Raw genomic sequence first — 22,105 nt, 5'->3', positions numbered from 1 at the left:
TAGTCAGTTCTTGCACTAGAGTTGTGTTCTGAAAACTTGGTAGATTATGTATCATTTATAGTATTTAAATATTTGGCAATCATAATTAAGTTGCAATATGTCTAATCAAAGTGCCTCCAAGCCTCCTCATATCTAGGTACAGATGGGGTTCTAATGATCAAAGGTCAAAGGCTACAGCATCCTTTTCTATCATTTTCAACATACCTGAGAAATAGTAGGACTAGTATTAAGACCCCCTGTGTGCCTGATACTCACCATCAATAATGTCAATAATTATCAACATTGTGTCCATCCTGCTGCTCCCCCTACTTCCTCCAGTTTCCATAAGCATTTCTAAATGTTGAATACATGTAAAACAAGTCCTATTGTTAATACCATCTAGTTTTATATAAGCAGAATCGAGGATTACTATCATAACCAGCCCATCAATACATTTCTCTGACTGGTTGCTGTGTTTATTGAAATCAACAATCTGTCCAGGTGCACAGGTTGTATTTTGTCTTTTGCTATTATTTAATGCTCATTTTCAGAACAGGTTTTATTTTTCATCATGCAGTTGCTGAGACCTCATTTCACTTTTCCCTATAGAGCACTGTGTCTCAACCTGGGTATCAATCACTACCCCTTTGGCACTCCTCTGTCTCCAAAACTATTTACATTCCGATTCATAACCATAGAAAAATTATAGTTATGAAGTAGAAATGAAAATAATTGTATGGGTGGGGTCCCCCCAGCATGAGCAAGTGTATTTCAGCCGTATTGGGAGAGTTGGGGACCGCTGCTGTAGAGCTTCCCAGGTTACAGGTTTGGCTGAATCTTTCACTGAGGGTAACTTCAGCTCTCTGGGCCTCCCATTTCTGTATGTGTTGGTTAGCCTAAAGCCATTGTTAGATGTAGGGTTGGTTTTCTGCATGAAGCTTCATCTGCACTCTGCTGCATACCATCAGGTCCTTTCATTGCACATGATGCTTTCAGTTGTAAGTGGCTAAAACTGATTAATGGGCTACTAACCTTAATCCTACCAACAGAGTTCCTGTATTTCATTAGAACTTGGAGAAATGATGAATTTTGTAAGGCTTGTTAAAATTCATTTATTAGCTCCAATTTCTGTATGAATAAAAACTACGAACTATTTGAATATAATGGCATGCAGTTTATATTACAATAGTGTAATAGATGCTTGATTCATTTCTCCCTTTATTAGTTTTTAGACTGAGCTGATGATGTCACACCCACTCCAAGTATGATTAATGAGTTATTCCCTCCTTTTATAAGATGCTGTTATGAACTCCAAGGCTTCAGTATTACTTTTTTCCCCCCAGATGTTTAGCCTTCCTCATTTCAAACTGGAGGAAGACTCCCAAAGCTGGCCCAGTGGTCTGATATGATCTCAGTATTTGATATCGTCCATGTGTCTGGCATGGATAAACCTGTTTACGCATGCCCTGTCTTGTATGCTTCTGGTCCAACCTGCAGTGACTATTTCCCCTCTCTACTGAGGAAATCACCTAATACCTCCTAGCTTCATCATAATGGGGAGTGGTTTTGCTTGTATGACAGAACAATTCTGTGATTACATATTCTAAAGATATATAATGACTCTTCCTCCATAATGGTCACCTCTTCAAAAATCATGGCTGAAAGATTATTGGTAACAGCACTGAAGGGTGGCAGGAACACTAAGATCCTTACTTTGAATGGCAAGAGGATTACCAAGATGCCCTCGACACTGGAAAAACTGCCTAATCTGAAGACTCTAGACCTTCAAAATAATTCCATCTCCAAAGTATGCCCAGAGCTAAGGACCTTGACCCAGGTGAGAAACCTCAGAGCTTTTGGGATTGAAGATAGAAAATAGATTAAAGTCGTGAGTGATGATGGAGCAGTGACACTTTAATATCTGGAGAATTAGCTCTCTGGAGACAATATAGAGTGCTGTTGGAGAGGGATGAGTAGCTGTTCTAGCTTAGGGCATTACACATGGCAGGAAAGATGTTGCAAGTTACTCCTGTGCCCTTTGGCCCACATCTGGAATTAGAATTAGATCTTTGCTCATCTTCCTTCAGGCTGTCATCTGGAAAGAGGTTGGAAGCCTGGGTCTAGTAGTCTTTCTACCTTGGGGCTCACATCTGGAAGTAGGCTTTGAGGATTCAGGCAAGATTGTGCCCACCTCCCTGGGGGGACTGTCCCGAAGTCTTTACATATGGAATTAAGACACATTTAGAGTGTTGAGGAGGCATTTCCTAGAACTGACTGGGACTTCAAGTGCAGAGGAGGGTTGATAGGAATAGGAAATGAAAGGAATTTCTCCCCCTAAAACAGCCTTTAGGAGATGGCTAATGTTTAAAATACAGAATCCCCTTCTTAAAGAGAAGCAGGTGACATGACTGAGTCCCAGATGCTTATGGTAAACCGTTCTGCCTGGTAACGTCTGACTGCAGCTGCTAAAAATCTTGAGGTTAACTGGGCGCAAAAGGCAACAGTTTTATTTCTGTTGATTTCTTCACAGTCAATACCGAAAGAGCCTTTAGACAACTCAGTCACTGCAACTTACTAAACGTTAAAGAATAAATCTGTCATTTTCACATGGCCTCTTTTACCCTTTATGAAATCATAATATTCAATAGTAGTTAATAGTAACTTGAAATGGTGTAGTTACAGCTGTAAGACAGGAACTCACACTTCTCTAAAGGACAGATGATTTTCTGAACTCTCACTAAAAACCATGAAGTGATTTGTTTTCCTGTTTGAATTTGTTTCTGTTTGCATGTTATAAGAAAACTCACTGTTTAAAGGCTTATACTAGAATTATCTTTTATGACACTTTCAGTTCCCATCCTCACTTCCATGTTTAGTTACTCTCAACTTATTCTTTGGTGTGTCCATTTCAGTTACTATCTTTCAAATTCCCATATAGTAAGCTTTAGTTTCTGCACAGTTACCTTTTCAACTCAGCATGATGGCACACTTAGATCTTTCAGTAGCCACAGCCTCCCACTGCTCCCCACTGTGTGCGCTGCTGGCACCAGTATGTGCAATCCACTCTGGCCTTGCCTCGGTGGCTTCATTACCTTTTAAAAGCTTCGTAGCATTTACATAACCATTATCAAGCCTTTACTTTGCCTCAGAGAGTTCTGCAGTATGTATGTATGTATGTATGTATGTATGTATGTATGTATATATGCCGCACTTAATCCTTCATTTCTTGCATCTTTTTATTATACTGGCTTCATTTTATTTCAGAGTAATGTCACATAGTTTTCAAACGCACCTAATTTTTTTCCACCAGGACTTCCATTCTCCAGCCCTTAACTAAGATGATTGTCCTCTGGTTTTACTGGATGCTGTCAGTCCAGGATGTCACTGACAATCATCCTAAAGTGGACTTGGGTGGTTTCTGAAACCTATTTTCCTCCTCACATCTCCCATTCACCATTTTTCCCCTTTCCCATACCTTGTCTGCTGTTGCCTCTGGATTGCTAGAAATAAAACTGTGTATATGCCTGTATGACCAACAGGTTATCTTTCTTTTTCAATTCAATAAGTCTCCATATATCATCCTAGTCTGAGCATGTTATAGTTAATATTTAGGTCCCCTGTATATTTGAAACACCCCTTCATGTTACTGATCCATATTTACCATCTTATACAAAGCTCAAGTCCAAGTGGATCAAAGACATTCACATAAAACCAGATGCACTGAGTCTAATAGAAGAGAAAGTGGAAAAGAGCCTTGAATTCATTGGCACAAGGGGAACAGAACACCAGTGGCTCAGGTTCTAAGATCAACAGTTGACAAATGGGACCTCATGAAACTGAAAAGCTTCTATAAGGCAAGGACTATCAATAAGACAGATTGGCAACCTACAGATTGGGAAAAGATCTTCACTAACCCTACATCTGTTAGAAGGCTAATGTCTAAAATATACAAAGAACTCAAGAAGTTAGACTCCAAATATCCACAAAACTGTTAAAAAATTGGGTACTGAGCTAAACAGAATTCTCAACAGAGGAATCTTGAATGGCTGAGAAGCACTTAAAGAAATGTTCAACGTTCTTAGTTATCAGGAAAATGCAAATTAAAATAATCCTGAGATTTCATCTCACATCAATCAGAATGGCTAAGATCAAAAACTCAAGTGACAGTACATGCTGGAGAGGATGTAGAGAAAGAGGAACACTCCTCCATTGCTGGTGGGATTGCAAGTCAGTGCAACCACCCTGGAGATCAATCTGGTGGTTCTTCAGAAAATTTGAAATAGTTCTACCTGAAGACCCATATACCATTCCTGGCATATGCCCAAAAGGTGCTCTACCATAGCACAGGGATATGTGCTCCACTATGGTCATAGCAACCATATTCATAATAGCCAGAAGCTGATAACCACTCAGATATCCCTCAACTGAAGAACAGGTAACAGAAAAGGTGAGTTATTCACCCAGTGGAATACTATTCAGCTGTTAAAAACAAGGACATCATGCATTTTACAGTCAAATGGATGGAACTAGAAATTATCATCCCGAGTGAGGTAATCCAGATTCAAAAGTATATATATATAAGTATAAAGTATATATATATAAAGTATATATATATATATATATGTGTGTGTGTGTGTGTGTGTGTATACACACACATGTATATATACATGGTGTGTACTTACTGCTGTGAATATTAGCAAAAAAGTACAGAGACTGGAGAGATGGCTCAGCGATTAAGAGCACTGACTGCTCTTCCAGAGGTCCTGAGTTCAAATCCCAGCAACCACATGGTGGCTCACAACTATCTGTAATGGGATCCGATGCCCTCTTCTGGTGTGCCTGAAGATAGCTATAATGTACTCACATGTATAAAATAAACAAATATTTTTTTTTTTTTTGGTTTTTCGAGACAGGGTTTCTCTGTATAGCCCTGGCTGTCCTGGAACTCACTCTGTAGACCAGGCTGGCCTCGAACTCAGAAATCCNCCTGCCTCTGCCTCCCAAGTGCTGGGATCAAAGGCGTGCGCCACCACGCCCCAAACAAATCTTAAAAAAAAAAAAAAAAAAAGAAGAAGTTAAANAAGAAAGGCCCAAGTAAGAATGCTTCGATCCCACTGAGAAGGGGTAACAAAATAATCATGGGAGGCAGAGGGACTGAGGGTCCTGGGTGGGGGAGGGGAGGTGGAAAAGAAAATGGGAGTAGGATCAGGTATGGGGTGAGACAGGAGAGAAGCCCAGAGGGCTAGGAGAATGAGTGAAAATATGTAGCAGCAGTGGGGGCAGCAGGGACCAAGTTGGGGACCTCTAGAAAGTCCCAGAGACCTGGGATATGAGTGGCTTCCAGGTCTAAATGGGGTTGACCTTAGTTGAGATGCCCAATAGTTGGGAGACAGAGCCTAAAACGATCACCTCCAGAAGATAGACATGGCCCCCAGTTGAAGCATGAGACCACCCACCCATAGTCTCTTGTGTGGTGGGGGAAGCTGAACAAGGGGTGTTTGACTGTGCTTATCCCATGCTGCTGGCAGGTGCTGGACTGTAGGGAAGCATCGAGGTACGGCTTTGGGGTGGGAGAGCTGGGCCTGTGACAAGGCTGAGGCTGTGGGTTTCTCAGACTCTAGGACAACCAGACATTGCTGTGAGTCTTGGATGAGCAGAGAACCGAATAGGGGCCCATAGGCTGGAGACTACATCTAGCCTGGGGCCAGGGAGGGGATGGGAGCTCCAGCTTCTCTCTTGATTTAGATCCAGGGCCACGGAATATCAAAGAGTTCTATGCTTTCAGAGAAAGTTAGCGTGACCTCTTTAGAAGGGCTAGCAGAACTGAACGAACGCTTTGACACAGACCCCTGCAGTAAGTATGGAGAAAGAGCCAAAGTGGGTGAATTTTCTTATCTTGGCTGAGGCAGGTTTGGTGGAGGTTGTGGCTAGGAGTGCAGAGAGGCACTGGGAGATTATATGGTACGGCTTTGAAAGCAAAGGCCTTATTCATGGCTCCCCACTGTGGTTCGTGATGAAAAAAGACAGTCCATAGTTCCAAACAGTTTATTGGCTGTTCATGGCAGAAAATGGATATATAATGTACCATACTCCCTTCTCAGGGTGGGCTTGAGATAAAATACCTTTTGCAGGGAGAAATGTCTAGGAAGGGAAGCTTATTGGCTAAGCCCTCCAGGCCTCTAGGTACCTCATTGGCGTGGACAACTCTGTTTTGGGACTACATGACCACAAGACACATTTCTTTTGGGGGGAGAAGCATAGCACGTGTTCCAAGTCAGGAGTCTGGCAGGGAGCAGATGTGCCCACTGAGTCTCAGGTCTTGACCTGTTCTACCTTACCAAACTTCCTGGTATGGTTTTACGTCCAACACTCACCCATCTTCAAAATTTTTGACCCAGAATTGTTCCTGTCTAAAAAAAAAATGCAAAGATAAAAATGGAGCAGCGACTGAAAAAAATGGCCATCCAGTCCAGCCCAAGCTGGGATCCATCCCACTCACTGGACCCAAATCCTGACATTATTACTGATGCCATGTTGTCCTTATAGACAGGAGTTTGTAGACATGACTGTCCTCTGAGAGACTCTACCAGCAGCTGACTGAGACAGATTCAGATATTTACAGTCAACCATTGGACTGAGGTTGGGGAACCCTATGTAAGAGGGGAAGGATTGAAGAGCTGAAGGGGATTTTGACCCCATAGGAAAAATAACAGTATGAACTAACCCATACCCCTGAGAGCTCCCAGAGACTAAGCCACCAATCAAAGAGCATACATGGGCTGGTCCATGGCCCCCAGCACATATGTACTGGAGCACTGCCTCCTGCATTACTCGCCTTCTCTCTTCCAAATTCCTGACCTCTTTTCATCGTTGTTACATACATATATGCACATACACATACATATTCCTATATATAACTTCCAATAGGAGATGGTGCGCCTAATCCTGTAGCAACTAGATGCCCCAGGGAAAGGGGATGCTGGTAGGGATGGGTGGGTTGGTGGGGAAGCACCCTCTCAGAAGCAAAGGGAAGGTTGGAGGAGGTGAAAAACTCAGGGGGGAGGGACCAGGAAGGAAGGCAAGATTTGGAATGTAAATAAATAAAATAATTTAATAATAAAAGGAAAGAAAGTGTCTGTAGTATGTCTTTATAATTGACTAATAGTTATATAATAATACATCACTTGCTACAAAATATTCTTCCTTGGAAAGAAACTCCAAAGACAGATAACATGATTTTATCTTTTTTTTGTGCCTCTCTTATGTTTTCTTATTGTATTAAGAGAGAGTATATATTTTGACCTCAGTTACTCCCTTCAATTTCTTCTGGCTCAGCTCAGTGCTGGTGTTTAAGAAGAAATCATACTGTTTTTGAGCCCAACTGACTTGAAGTTAGGTTTCTGTTGATGTATCTTTAGTGTGCTTTCTGAATGCTTCAGCCTAATGGTTGTATATCATTTGCTGTTCATAAAGTAGTGATGTTTCTTATATAGGAGTTCAAGATTGGGAAATAAACATCTATTTCTACTCTGTATGAGAAGTTGCATAAGAAAACAAAGTGTGCAAGAAAGTGTTGGAGAATCAGTATAATTCTGCTCACCCCTCAGATGAAAGTGAAAGGAGAGCAGAAAGACAAGTAAGGGACAGGGAGAGGAGGGGAGTAGAAGGTTAGCAGAGGAGAGGGAGGGAAGGAGAAGTGAAGACAGGGTTGGGGTTGGGAAAAGGAGGCCTTGCTGAGCCTGTTGTAAGTGTGGCACAGTTACCAGGCTCTTCCCAGCTAATGTGAAGTAAAGCCCTTGGTTTCTGGCACTCACCAGCATAATGTATAGATTATTAGCCAAAGCCTAGTACATGTGTTTGGAAGAACCTTGCAAAGGAATACTCATGCCACAGGAAACGACTCGAAGGGGTTGAAGTAAGGGGAAGTAGCCTTTTCTTTTGTTTTTGAAGTCATAGTTACATCATTTCTTACCTTTCCTCCTTTTAAATCCTCCCAATTTTCCCACCTTCTCTTTCAAATTCATGACCTCTTTTCATTGCTGTTACATGCACATATGCATATACACATACATATTCCTATATATAACTTTCAGCAAAATAAGATTTTATAAATTATTGTGATAAAACAACCCTTGGCTTAGCAAAAAGAACTAAGAAAAAGGTTTGGGGTCATCGACTTTGAACCAGTGCCTGGACAGATGTACTTGCAGAATTTTTTGTTTTTGTTTTTGTTTTTTGTGTAAAGTTATGGGGTTTTTTGCAAGGTTGTGATTATAGTAGAAATTTCTGTTTAATTAAGCATACAAGTACTGTACTGTGTAACATGGTACTGTATAATCTCCTAGTAAAGGTTTTTAATTGAACTTTCTTAGAAGAGACACACAGGGCTAAGCATGCCTCTAAAAACATGCTGAGCAGTATTAATTAGCAGGGAAATGCAAACCAAAGCCAAAATGAGATGTAACTTACATATGTTAGAATGACCTTAGTTCAGTGAAATGTGACACGTGTTGGTGAGGATGTGAAAGGGGTGGGGGAGGGGGGCCTTTGTATATGATGTATACTCATTGTGGAAAACACTGTAGAGCTTCCTCAAAAAAAAAAAAACAAACCTTAAACTGGCTTATGATCCAACTGCCGTACTCTGTGTGTGTGCACAGAAGGAATAGGATGAATGATGAGAAGAAACGTCTGCACCACATGTTCCTTGTGTAGCATTATTCATAGCATCCAAGGCACAGAAGCATCTGCAACTTCTATCAGTGTGTGAGTAAGGAAAAGGTGTGTCTGTGTGTTTCAATGAAATGTCATTCAGTCTTAGAAAGGAAGGAGGCCTGCCACCTTGATAGCACATGGACTCTACAGTCACACTAACTGCAGTGAGTGGACATCAAAAGACATTTGCCTAATCACGGCTAGATGCTATGTAATTCTAGCACTTGGGGACTTACAGAGGCAGAAAGGTCTCAGTTCAAAGTCATTCTCTGAAACAGCCAGTTCTAAGTCAACCTAGGCTACAAGAGACCTCATTTTAAAAATGGATGGATGGCCTGAGACAGACAGATGATAAAACAATATCCTTTCTAAAACCACCCATCTTAACCCCCCAACCATGTGTTATCTAAATTACTTTCCATTACATTTGAAATGTTCAACTTTTGGAAACAGATATGGAATGGTAGTTACATGGATTTGGCAGGGGCGGGGGATATACTAGGGAATAAATCAAGGGGTAAAGATTTGTTATGAAATAAAAATAAGTTTGAGAGATTGAAATGCAGTAATGAGACTATAGTTAATATATACTTGCAACTTTCTAAAAGTAGATCTAATGTCATTCTTAGCAGAGAGAGGGAGAGAGAGAGAGAGAGAGAGAGAGAGAGAGAGAGAGAGAGAGAATGAGAGAGGGTGAGAGAGGGGGGTGACAGAGAGAGAGAAAGAGAGAGAGAGAGAGAGAGAGAGAGAGAGAGAGAGAGAGAGAGAGAGAGAGAGAGAGGAGAGGCATTGGGGAGAGAGACTATACATCCTTGATAGAGACCATCTAGCTGTTCTAGCCAGTAGTTAGTTCTAATGGATTGGTGCCCTATCAAAATCAAGCATTTAACGTTTCTATTACAAGTGACACTTTTTAAAAGTACTGTGTGTGTGTAAGCAAAAATTCAGCTTTTATGCTTTAATTTTAGGTTTAATTCAGTAAATAGAATCTATTGCTTTGTAAGTATTAAAGGATACAAGAATTTTCCTCTATAGCACTGTTTTCTTAACCTGTGGGTCACGACTCATTTGGGGGGTCAAAGGGTCCTTACACAGGGGTCGCATATCTGATATACTGCATATTAGATTATGATTCATAACAGCAAAACTACCACTATGAAGTAGCAACAAAACAATTTTATGATGGGGGGTCACTACATCGTGAGGAACTGTCTTAAAGGGTTGCAGAGGACCACTGATTCCATTTCAAAATGGTCAATTACCTCTTAGTTTCAATTAGAGATTTTTCTTTTTAAAACTTATAAAACACTATGGCATTGTAAATTTGGTCAAACTTTAGGAGAAAATGAAGTGCTGTTTATGAACTGTCCCTGTTACTAACGTTAGCCTGTACTTAGAGAGTTAATGACTAAGCTGATGGTGGGATAGCAAGTGCTCTCAAGAATGTCTATGTCCGGGAGCCACTGTTGACCTGGACAAGAGAATGGTGTTGATACTCCTGAGTCCTTCCTTACACACGGGACTCCTGTAGCTAACTCTCATGGTTAATGAGTGTATGTTTGTAATTCAATCATGTCTTATTAAGCTCCGTGCCCCAATGTCTTATAAAAAAAGAGGCTGTGATTATAGAAATATGTGAAAAGTTGAGGTAGAGTTATAAATTATTAAGAAAACACATAAGTGTAAAAACTGAAAGTCATCGTAGCTGTCAACATGTGTATGTGTATTTATTAATCCCCTGCTACTTTTAAAGGATGGTGTGTTGTCTTCTGGGTGTGAACAATTATAGCTAATGATAAATAGTTGCTCTCATTGCCAAGCATATTATTGTTCTATCTGTAGTCCTTAAAACAACTTCAAGAAGAATAATAGACACCATTATTTTCATTTTAAGAAAAACTAGAGGTTCAGAAATTTGAGTGCCTTTCCTTAGATCATAAAGTAGACAGTATTCAAAACCTGCACTTTGCATACTGCATTATAGTAAAAGCTGCTCAAGAATAGAATAAAATTTCCAGATGAGAGTTTTATATTCAATACAAGAAAATTGTGTACACGGTGCATGCATGCGCAATGTATGTGCAATGTGTAATGTGTATATGCTTGACTATTTTGAGCAATACAGTTAAATAATATAGTATAGGACAGACCATACAGTAAGTCATTTATTTCATCACAAATCATGGCATGGACTTCAGATTTCTTTCTCTGCAAAGCCAGGGCTACAATTGGACCACAGTAGACAGGGATCAAGACTGCCAACCATGCTGTTTGGCATAAACTATATTCTATTGAAATGCTAGCCATTGGTATTTCCACTAATTACTTAGTGGGTTTTATTTTTCTTCTTAAGTTCCATGTCCTTTCTTTCTTCTGTGTTTACAAAGAAATGTTGCTTCAGATTGCTTCAGCTAGATGTTAAGGTCCCAAGGCATCAGTGGACACTAGGGTGCTAGCCTTGTATCCATACCAAAGAGGAAATGGGCATATTTACTTCAAGTCTGGCCACAAGTAGGGTTGAAAAAAATCTGTGGGTCATTTAGTGAAGTGACTCAAATTTAGGAAAGGGGAAGAGAGATGGTGGCAAATGCACAAAGGACTGAAAAGGTTGCACACAAGTTGGAAAAGTAGGATTTTTTTTTTTATATAATTGGAAAAATTCATTTATTTACTAAGAAAGATCTCCAGACAAGAAGCCAGAAACAATTTTTTTTTTCTTACCAGATTCCCATTCATGTTGCTTCAATGTAGAATGTTAAGTGAGTCCCTTACTGGAATATAATTTGGATTGACACTCCAAGCCCTTGCTTGTGTTCTCTGATAAACCTCATGGTAGCCTTGTTATTGCTCTGTCCTATCCTACCTTCTGATGCTCTACTAGAAAAACTCACATTATCCAGAGTTTTGGTTGTACAACACAAATAAAAAAGCTGGGCATGGTGGCTCACGCTTGTAATTCCAGTGCTGGGGAATGGAGACAGGTGGAATCCTGGGGTGCACTGGCTGGCCAGGCCAGCCTATTTGGTGTGTTCCAGTTCAGTGAGATACTCTTCCCAAAACAATTTAAGTGTATAGTTTTGGGAGGTGGATAGGTCCCAAGGAATGACACCTGAGGTTGGTCCTGGATCTCCTTATTTCCCTCCCTCCCTCCCTCCCCACCTCCCTCTCTCCCTCCCTCTATCCCTCCTTTCCCATCTTTCCTGTTTTTCTTTGTTTTCCTTTTATTAGAAATAGATTCTTTTTTCATATACTATATGATAATGATTCCCCCTCCCTCTGCTCCTCCCATTTCCATCTCCACTTCTATCCAGATCCATTCCCTTTCTGTAACAGGCTTCTAAAGATAATAATAAAATATAACATATCAAAATATAAAGATAAAACAAAAAGCCTATCAACTCTGTCACCTGCACTCCATTTTCTGGCCCACAACTCTGCTTGTTTTCCTGCTGGCATCAGGGACAACCAGACAAGAGCCTAGCATAACCAGCATCAGAGAGGCTTCACCCAGGAACTGATGGAAATGGAGCAGAGACCCACAGCCAAACATTAAGCAGAGCCTGGGGTATCCTGTGTAAGACTGGGAGGAAGTGTTGCAGGAGCCGCAGGGGTCAAGGACACCACAAGAACATCTACAGAAACCACTAACCTGGGCCCATAAGGGCTCACAGAGACTGAACTGCCACCTAGTAGGCAGGCCTGGTACCAGCCCTCTGCACATATGTAACAGTTGTGTAGCTGGATCTACATGTGGGACTCCTAAAGTGGGAGCAGAGGCTGTCTCTGACTACATTGCCTGCCTCTGGATCCCTTTCTCCTAGCTGGGTTGCCTTGTCTAGCCTCGTCGGAAGAAGATATGCCAGTCCTGCAACTGGTTATGCCTAGGCAGGTTGATATCCATGAGAAGAAGAGTAGGAGGGGTGGATGGGAGAGGGAGGGGTGGAGATGGGAAGAGGATGAGGGAAGGAGAGGTTGGATCCGGATGTAAACGAACTTATAAAATAACCTATAAATAATGTATAAAACAATGACAACAACAACAAAGAATTCCAAACTGAAAATGCACACCGAAGTTGGACAAGACAAAAAAAGCCCAAGAGAATGCATAGGAATCTGAGACCTGCTTGTTTTCACACTCAAGAGTCCCATAAACCCACTAAGCTGGAAGTCATAACATAAACACAGAGGACCTGGTGCAGACCTGTGCAGGCCCTGTGCTGCCTCCTCCGTCTCTGTGAGTTCATATGAGCTTTGCTCGTGTTGACTTAGAGGACCTTGTTTTCTTGATGCCCATGGCTCTTACACTTTCTGCCTCCTCTTCATGGGATTCCCTGAGCCTGAGGAGAGGAATTTGGTGGAGACATCCCATTTCGGGCTGAATGTTTCAAGATCGGTCTGTTTGCCTGTCTGTCTGTCTCTTTCCCCTCCCCTCTCTCTCCATGATATCTGGCTCTGGGTCTCTGTATTTGGAAACAGGACTTGATGGACAAAAATTTCATGGTTTGACTGTTCAAGTAGTTGGTTAGACATAATTGAGTAGGATTAGGAAGAGGGATTTAAATAGTGTAACAGCACATTTGTTATAAATTCCTGAGCAATCTGAGAGGCAGGCAGTAACTAAGGACTAACAGGGTGACTAAGTATTGACAGGGAGACTAGAATGGAGTAGGAGATTTGCACCTATGAGGAACTTTGATGCTAAGATTTGATTACTGACAAAAGTTCTAGGTGACTCTGAGGTTTGGCCACCACAGGATTATCATTGTGGGAGGTATATTGTCAAAACTAGGGAAGGGAAAGCTGACTCACTTTGTTCATGGGTATCACCAAGTCTTAGAGTTTGGTCTAAGCATGGTACTGGAGATGTCTTAGGAGCCAAAACCAACAAGATGCAGTTTTTCCAGGGATAAACGTAAATTCCTCCGTTTAGGTTAAGAGAGGAACTCATTGCACAAGAACAGGATGTGGGTTATATGCTTGTCAGTTAATGTAGGTTTGTTATTGTTATTCTTGGCCTAAGGGGGTACGAGGAGACTTATGCGACACAAGTAATGTGTCTCATTTAAGTTAAAAAAGAAAACAAACAAAAACTATGTCCTAAATAGTTAAGGGAAAGAAGGATCAAATTCGGGGAGCATGATAACAATTTTTCAAACATTTAAAATATTATGTAAGTGGAGTGGGAATAAAACTGTTGTTTCTGGGTGCTGTGGGAAAAACTGGGTAAGAGGTACAGAGGGCTATAGCTTAACGACAATGAATAACAGATGAGCCAGTGAGATGGCTCAGGAAATGAAGGTGCTTGCCACCCTTGCCAAGGACAGACGGCGTTTAGACTACACGAATGAGAGCGTACTCATCTGCCCAAGCCTTTGTGCTCCGAACTAATTGTCCAGTCACACTGAGCTCCATGATTCCAGAGAGGAGCATTCACAGAAACTGATTATAAAGTGGCCAGTGTGGTCAAGGGGTCTGGAATGTATGTCCTAAGAAAAAAGAATGTTTAAGGGAGAGATGGATCAGATTCAGGGAGTTGCCATATTTCTTCAAAAAATTTAAATATTATGTAAGAAGAGCGGGAATAAAACTGTTGTTTCTGGGTGCTGTGGGAAGGACTGGTAAGAGGTACAAGGGCTTATCTATAGCTTAACCATAAAGAATCACCGTGAAGCCAGTGAGGCGGCTCAGTAAGTGAAGGCGCTTGCCACCAGGCCTGACAACCCAAGTTTGGTCCCTGGGATCCATGTAGAGAAGTGACTCCAGAAAGTTGTCCCCTGACTTTCACAATGACTCTGTGGCATGTGCACCTTCCCACACTTAATTTAATGTAATACTAAACAAAAGTGTTACCTGTTGCACATTGTGTTCATCGTGAAGGAATGAAATGTTCACTTGGGTTTATAGGAGACTAGGTTTACCCAAGCTCTTTCTAATTGTTGGATGCAGTGATTTCTCCATAATGTGCTATGAAAAATACAAAAATAGTAGTGTTGTCACTTGGGGTTCGGCACCAGATCGGACTGCTAAGAGAGTACCAGTAGAACTTCTTTTTGGGAGATAATTATTGAAGTAATCAAGCCAAAGAACTTAAAATCATCTGTGTGTGCTTAAAATGCCTTCTTTAGGAACCATATGTAATCGTGGTGTGTTATTGAACCCCTTGCTAGGATCAGCCTTGCCAAGGAACCCCCATATTATCACCTCAAACAACCATTTTACAAAGAGACCTTCCCCAATGACCCCAGTATGACTCCCAATTTCCTGAGCATTTCATTTCCCCGGTTTCTTCGTATTTAGTACTTAATACTAACAGAAATAAAATTTTAATTTGTCTGTCTTGCCTCCCAACACTAGATTGTGAGAGTTCTTAAGTACCTTATTCATGGTAACTCTGTTAGCATTCACGAGAGTAAGGAATCCAAGTGATGCAAAGAGGATACCGTGACCAATACAAGTGAGCAGATGCAAGTGCACTGATGCACCTTCTAGGTCCCGGGGAGGCATTTCTCAGCCATCAGTCAATCCTTGCCTCAGTTTGGGAATTTTCTATATAATTTCAGTAACTTATGCTGAAACTTAGCATATTTGCATGGTGACATAGGATGGTTGTTGCTTATTGAGGAGATGGTTGTACGTTTAAAAGCAACTAAAGATTTTGTTCCTTCTGGGCAGGCATGGTGGCTCACACTTGTAATCTCCTAGATGTGGGAAGCCAAGGCAATAAGATTACAATGAGCCCACCATGGTCAGCCTGGGCTGCAGAAGCCCGGCAAGTGCCTTTACTTAGAACCACAGCATCGGCCTTTGTTTCTTGTAATAAGTGTCTTGAAAGTCATTGTCTTTGCTCCTTTGTTTTTCCAAAGCCCACTCCTACAAACTTCTGCCCCACTCCTCCCCAACCCTTTCCTGCCTATCACAACCATTACTGACTTTTGTGTTGCTAAATCCAGGGCTTGTTTCTACACTTTGAACTTGGTTCTCCTGCCCCTGGGTTTTGGCTCACACCTTCTTCCCTTAGGTTTTCTTTTCTTTCCCCTGATGTCTGTGGCACTGTGTCTTTTGGAAAGCCTTAGACACAGGCTTCTGGAATTTACTGAGATGGTTTTCTTGTATGGGGCAGCATGCGTAAGGGAGGAAATGGGGCTGCTAAGGCAGGGAAGAGCCCAGGCCAAGCTGTGTGGTGACACTGAATAACACTAGTAATAGAAAACTAACGTAGCTGCAGACCCGATGTTAAATCTTAGCACTCAGACTGCTAGGTGACTATATTTTAACTCTACCTTTAGAATAGATGGTCTTAAGGTGGCACATAGACTTTAAATTGGGTAATTTAATTCTCAGGTGAAGATATATTTGGAGGCAAATGCTTTACTCTGAATAGTTAGGATATGAAATTTCATTGCAGTGTACAAAAATGTACGAAAAAGAGTATAGTAAGTTAAAGATTAAAACTTGAGGGCTAGAGATGATTTAGAAGAGCACAGTCTGCTCTCTCAGAGGACCCAGATTCAATCCCTGGCACTCACTTGGTGACACACAACCATCTCTAACCTCAATTCTAGGAGATCCAACACCCTTCTTATTCCTCTGTGTGTACACATGTCTGTATATCTGTGCAGGCAAAATAACCATATGCATACAAATCATTAAAAAATAGAAGAAATTAAAATGATTTTTCTTTGACTGAAACCATTTCTTATATATATTCTGATTCTAGTTTTGTCTCCTTTCACTCTTTCTAGTTTCCCTCCCCTCCTCTCCCATCCAGCTCCACCCTTGTTCTGTTTCTCATTAGAAAACAGACAGACATGTAAGGGATGATAATTAGAATAAAATAGGGTAGAATAAGATAAAGTCAAATGATATTTTTAAAGTTCATAGTTTATTATAAAAAATTTATTGTAAAAACTCTATGGCCACTTCTCTTCTTTGTTTACACCATTAACAGAGTGGAGAGGTAGATCACTAGTAAAAAGTTCTTCACTATGTCATTCAAAAGGGCTGTAACACTAGGTGGCATATGGAAATTATAAATTGTCTAAATTTTTCTTTTGTGAAAAAAATCTAGAAAAAAAATTGACCAATTCCTAGACATGTAAGACCTACCAAATTAATCCAAGGAAACTAAATGAATCCTCAGCAGGCTGACCTGGAACTCACTCTGTAGACCAGGCTGTCCTCAAGCTCACAGTGATTACCGGTCTCTGTGTCCCAAGTGTTGGTGTTAATGGGGGGTACACAGTCATTCTTGGCCCAGTGCTTGAAATCAGAACAATAAAACAGGAGAGAGAAGAGAAAGAAATAAAAAAAAAAATACAAACAGAAAAGGAAGAAGTCAAATTATTCTTATTTGCATAGCATGATTCTATGCATAAAATATCCGTAATGACTGAGTCCACCAAAAACCTCTTAGACTCTGATAAATATATACGGTGAAGGAAGCAATCGTCAATGGAGAGATAGCTTAATAGTAAAATATTCTTTATTAAGTATATCAACATGGGATAATGTCTAACGTGTATAAAGAACTGTAAAATCAAACACCAAAACACCAAATTCAACCAATAAATGACTAATGACATGAACAGACACTTCTCAAAAGAACAAACAGAAACGGATGATAAATGTTCGGGAAGTCTTCAAAAAGTATGGAAATTAAAGCTGTTTGGAAGTTCAGCTCACCTCACTCCGAATGGCTCTCACCAAGAAAACAAATAAGACCAAATGCTAGCAAAGATGTTGTGGAGGGTAGGCGTAGGGATGGGGGTGGGGGAAATACCGATTCACTGTTGGGAGTATAAAATGGTTTAGCCATTATGGAGATGCATATGGAGTGTGTTAAAGGTAAAATACATAAACAGCATATGACTCAACTATATTGCTACTTGATATATGCCTGCAAGATTGTAAATGAACACAGCACAGAAGAATTGCACACCTATGGTGATTGCTGCATTACTGACAATATGGAAAAAAATTGAGCTACCCTGAGTGTCATCAACTGATGAATGGGTAAAGCGAATGTTTTACCAAGTAAGCTTCTTAGAATTGGAAACAATCACCCATGGAAGGAGTTACAGAGACAAAGTTTGGAGCTGAGACAAAAGGATGGACCATCTAGAGACTGCCATATCCAGGGATCCATCCCATAATTAGCCTCCAAACGATGACACCATTGCATACACTAGCAAGCGTTTGCTGAAAGGACCCTGATATAGCTGTCTCTTGTGAGACTAGGCCGGGGCCTAGCAAACACAGAAGTGGATGCTCACAGTCAGCTATTGGATGGATCACAGGGCCCCCAATGGAGGAGTTAGAGAAAGTACCCAAGGAGCTAAAGATATCTGCAACCCTGTAGGTGCAACAACATTATGAACTAACCAGTACCCTGGAGCTCTTGACTCTAGCTGCATATGTATCAAAAGATGGCCTAGTAGGCCATCACTGGAAAGAGAGGCCCATTGGACCCGCAAACTTTATATGCCCCAGTACAGGGGAATGCCAGGGCCAAAAAGTGGGAATGGTGGGTAGGGGAGTGGGGGGTAGGGTATGGGGGGACTTTTGGGATAGCATTGGAAATGTAATTGAGGAAAATATGTAATAAAAAATATTTATTTAAAAAAAAAAAAGAAAGAAAGCAGCCGATAGATTCAACTAACAAGGGTCCATACAGGTTCACAGAGCTGAACTGACAATCAGGGAAGCTGTGTGAGTCTGACTTAGGTCCCTTAGGTCCACATATATATTGTGGTTGTGTAGTTTTTGTGGAACACCTAAAAGAGGGAGTGGGGGCTGTCTTTGACTCTTTTGTTTGCTTTTAGAACACTTTTTCTTTGACTGTGTTCCCTCATCCAGCCTTCATATGAAGGGCTGTGCTAGTCTTACTGCAACATGATATGCCATGTTCCGTTGATATTTCTGGGAGGTCTGTCCTTTTCTGAAGTGAAAGGAGGAGGAGCGGTTCTGGGCAAGAGGGGAGTTGGGAGTCGAGGAAGGTCTAGGAGGAGTGGAGGGAGGGAGAAACTGTGGTTGGGATGTAATATATGAGAGAAAAATAAATTAAAAAAATACATGGCATATACACAATGAAATTTTATTTTCATATTCATGACATTTTCAGAAACCCAAGTTAAACTGAGATCATTAAGTGAAATGAGCCAGCCTAAGAATGACAAATATTACCTTTTAGCTCCTCATGTAGTGTCTGTGTGTGTGTGTGTGTGTGTGTGAAGACAGAGAGAGAGAGGAGAGGAGAGAGAGAGGATCAAGCAGTAATGAGGGAACAGCTGAGGTTGGGGAGCCGGTAATAAAATACATGTGTATGTGGGCAGGACTTCCCAAGGGTGGGAGCTGGGGTGAGGGGGATTTTGCTGACCCAGAGGCCTGCAGAGGAGATTAGGACTAGTCGAGGGGAGGGAGGGAGGGAGGGAGTAGACAGGAGAGTCGATAGTCAGGGGACTCTTACAGCTAGCACTCTGACTAGCTCGAATCCAGGTGCTTCTTTATACAAATGTCATAGAACAAAGGCAGACGGATGATTATCCAAATGGTACAGATATGCGTTTGATTTCTTATTACATGTCCAGGTTTACAAGTTTAGTTACAGTTAGAAAATATAAACAGGACAGATTTTATTCTTATTATCAGCCCTACAACTCCAATTTAAGGAATCCAAAGAATGTCTCCTTCAAAGCCAACACATTTGCTATGTGACAGCCTGCTTGTAGTCTGGCAGTGTTTGCAGTTTTAGAGCACTCCATACAAACAGAGAACATCTGAACCAGCCTTTCTATGAATAACAACCACGAACACACAACTCTTTTACTATATGTTTCATCATCTATGCTATAAAGTAGGAAAAGCTTATTTTAGTTAATCTATCTTATTGACTGAGTTTTATTCCTCCAGGGGTGTACCATGTATCACATCCCTACCTTTCAACTACATTTTCACAGAGCTCCAAGCCTATAATAAAAAGAGGCCTTGAAGCTGTAACCTACTCTACTGTCCAGTCAGTTTGTCAATTGTCTCTGTTTACCCTATACCAATTACACTTCTTGAGTTTACTCAGGGTCAGATACCCCAAGAAGATTCCTGGAGTGATGACCTCATCGAGCTGTGCGCTTACCTGCCTTTACTCATTTCCAGGGCACAAGGAAGACTTCCAGATAGTGGCCAGATAAACTTCAATTAAGGATTTTCCTTAAAAGACTCAGACATCATTTTTCTCAGCAAAAGACATAAAATGAGTCACAATGCAGAAAGTCCCCAAGAGTGCAACACACAGAGACAGAAACCCAAAAGTGAGAGACAGAAGGACAGCTGTTGTAGCATCCGGCTTAGCCTTGCTGAAATGATCTGACCATTTCCAGTGGATATGGCTATGCCATGCAAGTAATATAGACGCAGAAGGGAGGCTGTGCTGGAGGTGGAGACAGCAAGAGAGGGATAGAGAAGAAATGGGAGGACTGTGGGAAGCAGGAAGAATTAGAATTAATTAATATGACATATGTGCATGAAAATGCCATAATGGAACACATTACATTATGCGCTAGCTTAAGAAAATGGATAGAAATATCATCTCTGTATTTTCTTAGGTTATGTAGATGTCAGCAAACATACTGCTTTTCCCATTTGGAGATAGATAATGTACAAATACCTTATATTTCTCTATGTTTACAGTTGACGTTACTAAATCTGGGAAACAATCATTTACAAGAAGTTCCTGAAGAGATAAAATATCTTACCTCCCTGAAGAATCTTCATTTATTTGGAAACAGGATTTGCAGAATTGCTCCTGGAGTTCTTAGTAAGTTAATTATGGGCTATAGCATTGTGTTTAACCTCTAGTATCTAGCACTGTGACACAAGATAAAAAGGAATTGTATTGTGCTGAAATTAAGGAATTTCTGAAATAATACTTAAAGCTTTTTAAGTCTGTTTTGTTTTATTTTATTTTGTTTTTTCCTGGCAGTCTTGGAACTTGCTTTGTAGACCAGGATGGCCTTGAATTCACAAACATCCACCTACCTCTGCCTCCTGACTGCTGTGATTAAAGGCATGAGCCACCAGGACAAGCATTTATAATTAAACCAAACCAAACCAAAATGCTGTGTGAGAATTTCACACATGAAAATAATGTGCTTTGATCAAACATATCCTCCACACCTTCTTCTTCACCTCTCTGTGTATTCTAATCGCATCTGCATTGAGCAGAGCAGATTCACCAAGGTCACAAAATGATGCCAAAGCTAAGTCAACCATAAGCTTTCTTTCCTTAGAATTATGATAGACTAAAATGGTTTAACTTTTTTTTTTCTGAAAAAAAAAAATCACATGAGATGAGACAAAACAGACCCACAGGCTCTGTTGTTTGTGAAAAACTGCTTTTGCTTTGTTGGCCTCTTTAATATTTTGATTTGGATGCCATAAGTTTGTAGCAGTGGGGAAAAGCAGCCTTTGTCTGTTTCAAATAAAGATTAAGCCCAAACCAGATTTCCTTCCTAAATTGCAACAGTTTCCAGGAGCTGCTTGCCCAGTGGTAGCCCTGGATGCTGAAGTTTAAGAATGCCATGACTTAGTGGAGGAATCTTGATGGAGAACTTGTCCGCGTCTGTGCAGGGGCTTCACATGAGTGGAAAATGGAGCCAGAAGCTTCAAAGGAAGGAAAGCAATCACAGGAAATATAGGCTGTGTGGTAAGACCGAGGCAGAGAGGCTCAGAGTGTAGAAACTTGGATGAGAAAAAGTGAACTCCGCTTCTGGCTCTGCTTAGTCCTTAGGTCCAGTTTGTGGCCAGCCTGGCTCTCTTCTTTGTCCTCAGTGTTGTAACTATGTGACACATTTCCTCTTTCTGCCTTAACTAGTTTACTAGAATATCTGTCTTCAACAACCAGCAGAACCTTGGCCAAGGCAAGCATCCACAAGGAATTCAAAAGTGTATAGAAACACTAAAACTTGTTTCCTACCAGATGGCTAAAGTGACAAATTATTTCCTAACAGATGGCCTACATCGCTTGATCATGCTTAATCTGAATGACAACAGACTTACGAGTCTTCCTCAAGAAATTGGCAGGTAATTCTGATTTATAGTGAGGCTTGGCAAATATTACATTTCTCTCTTTGCCCAAACTCTATCTCATTCATCTGATGGTTTTGGGCCTAGTTAGGGTGGTTACAGATAACAGAAATGTGAAGCAAACTATTGATATTTTTTTCTCTTTCATGTGTACCATATATTCTTGTGTGTAGACATGCATGGTAAGTGGAGAGACCACAGGGTAATGGTAAGATGACTTCCTCAGTCACTTTCCACTTTCTCTATTAGACAGTCTCTCACTAGACCTGGAGCTCATACTTTGGTTTCAGCAAGTCCCAGGGATCTGCATATCTCTGACTGCTAGCTCTGGGTT

General features: G+C 40.9%; 1 protein-coding gene across 2 annotated transcripts in view; it reads left to right on the top strand.

Annotated features, from left to right (window-relative positions):
• Positions 1-1,624: 1,624 nt before the first annotated feature.
• The window catches only part of Lrrc69 (leucine rich repeat containing 69), a 128,998-nt gene continuing 108,517 nt past the window's right edge, over positions 1,625-22,105 (top strand). The window contains exons 1-3 of one of the 2 annotated variants that reach the window (XM_021160582.1): positions 1,625-1,816; positions 20,377-20,503; positions 21,696-21,768. In XM_021160582.1, the coding sequence (XP_021016241.1) occupies positions 1,634-1,816; positions 20,377-20,503; positions 21,696-21,768 (383 nt within the window). In that variant the 5' untranslated portion in view covers positions 1,625-1,633. The remainder of the gene's footprint in view (positions 1,817-20,376; positions 20,504-21,695; positions 21,769-22,105) is intronic. The other variant, XM_021160583.1, reaches the window with a different exon arrangement.

This window comes from Mus caroli, chromosome 4 (genome assembly GCF_900094665.2).
Source record: "Mus caroli chromosome 4, CAROLI_EIJ_v1.1, whole genome shotgun sequence".
Classification (NCBI taxonomy): Eukaryota; Metazoa; Chordata; class Mammalia; order Rodentia; family Muridae; genus Mus; species Mus caroli.
The sequence above is the reverse complement of the archived record's forward strand: the minus strand, read 5'-3'. Positions and strand labels throughout refer to the sequence as shown.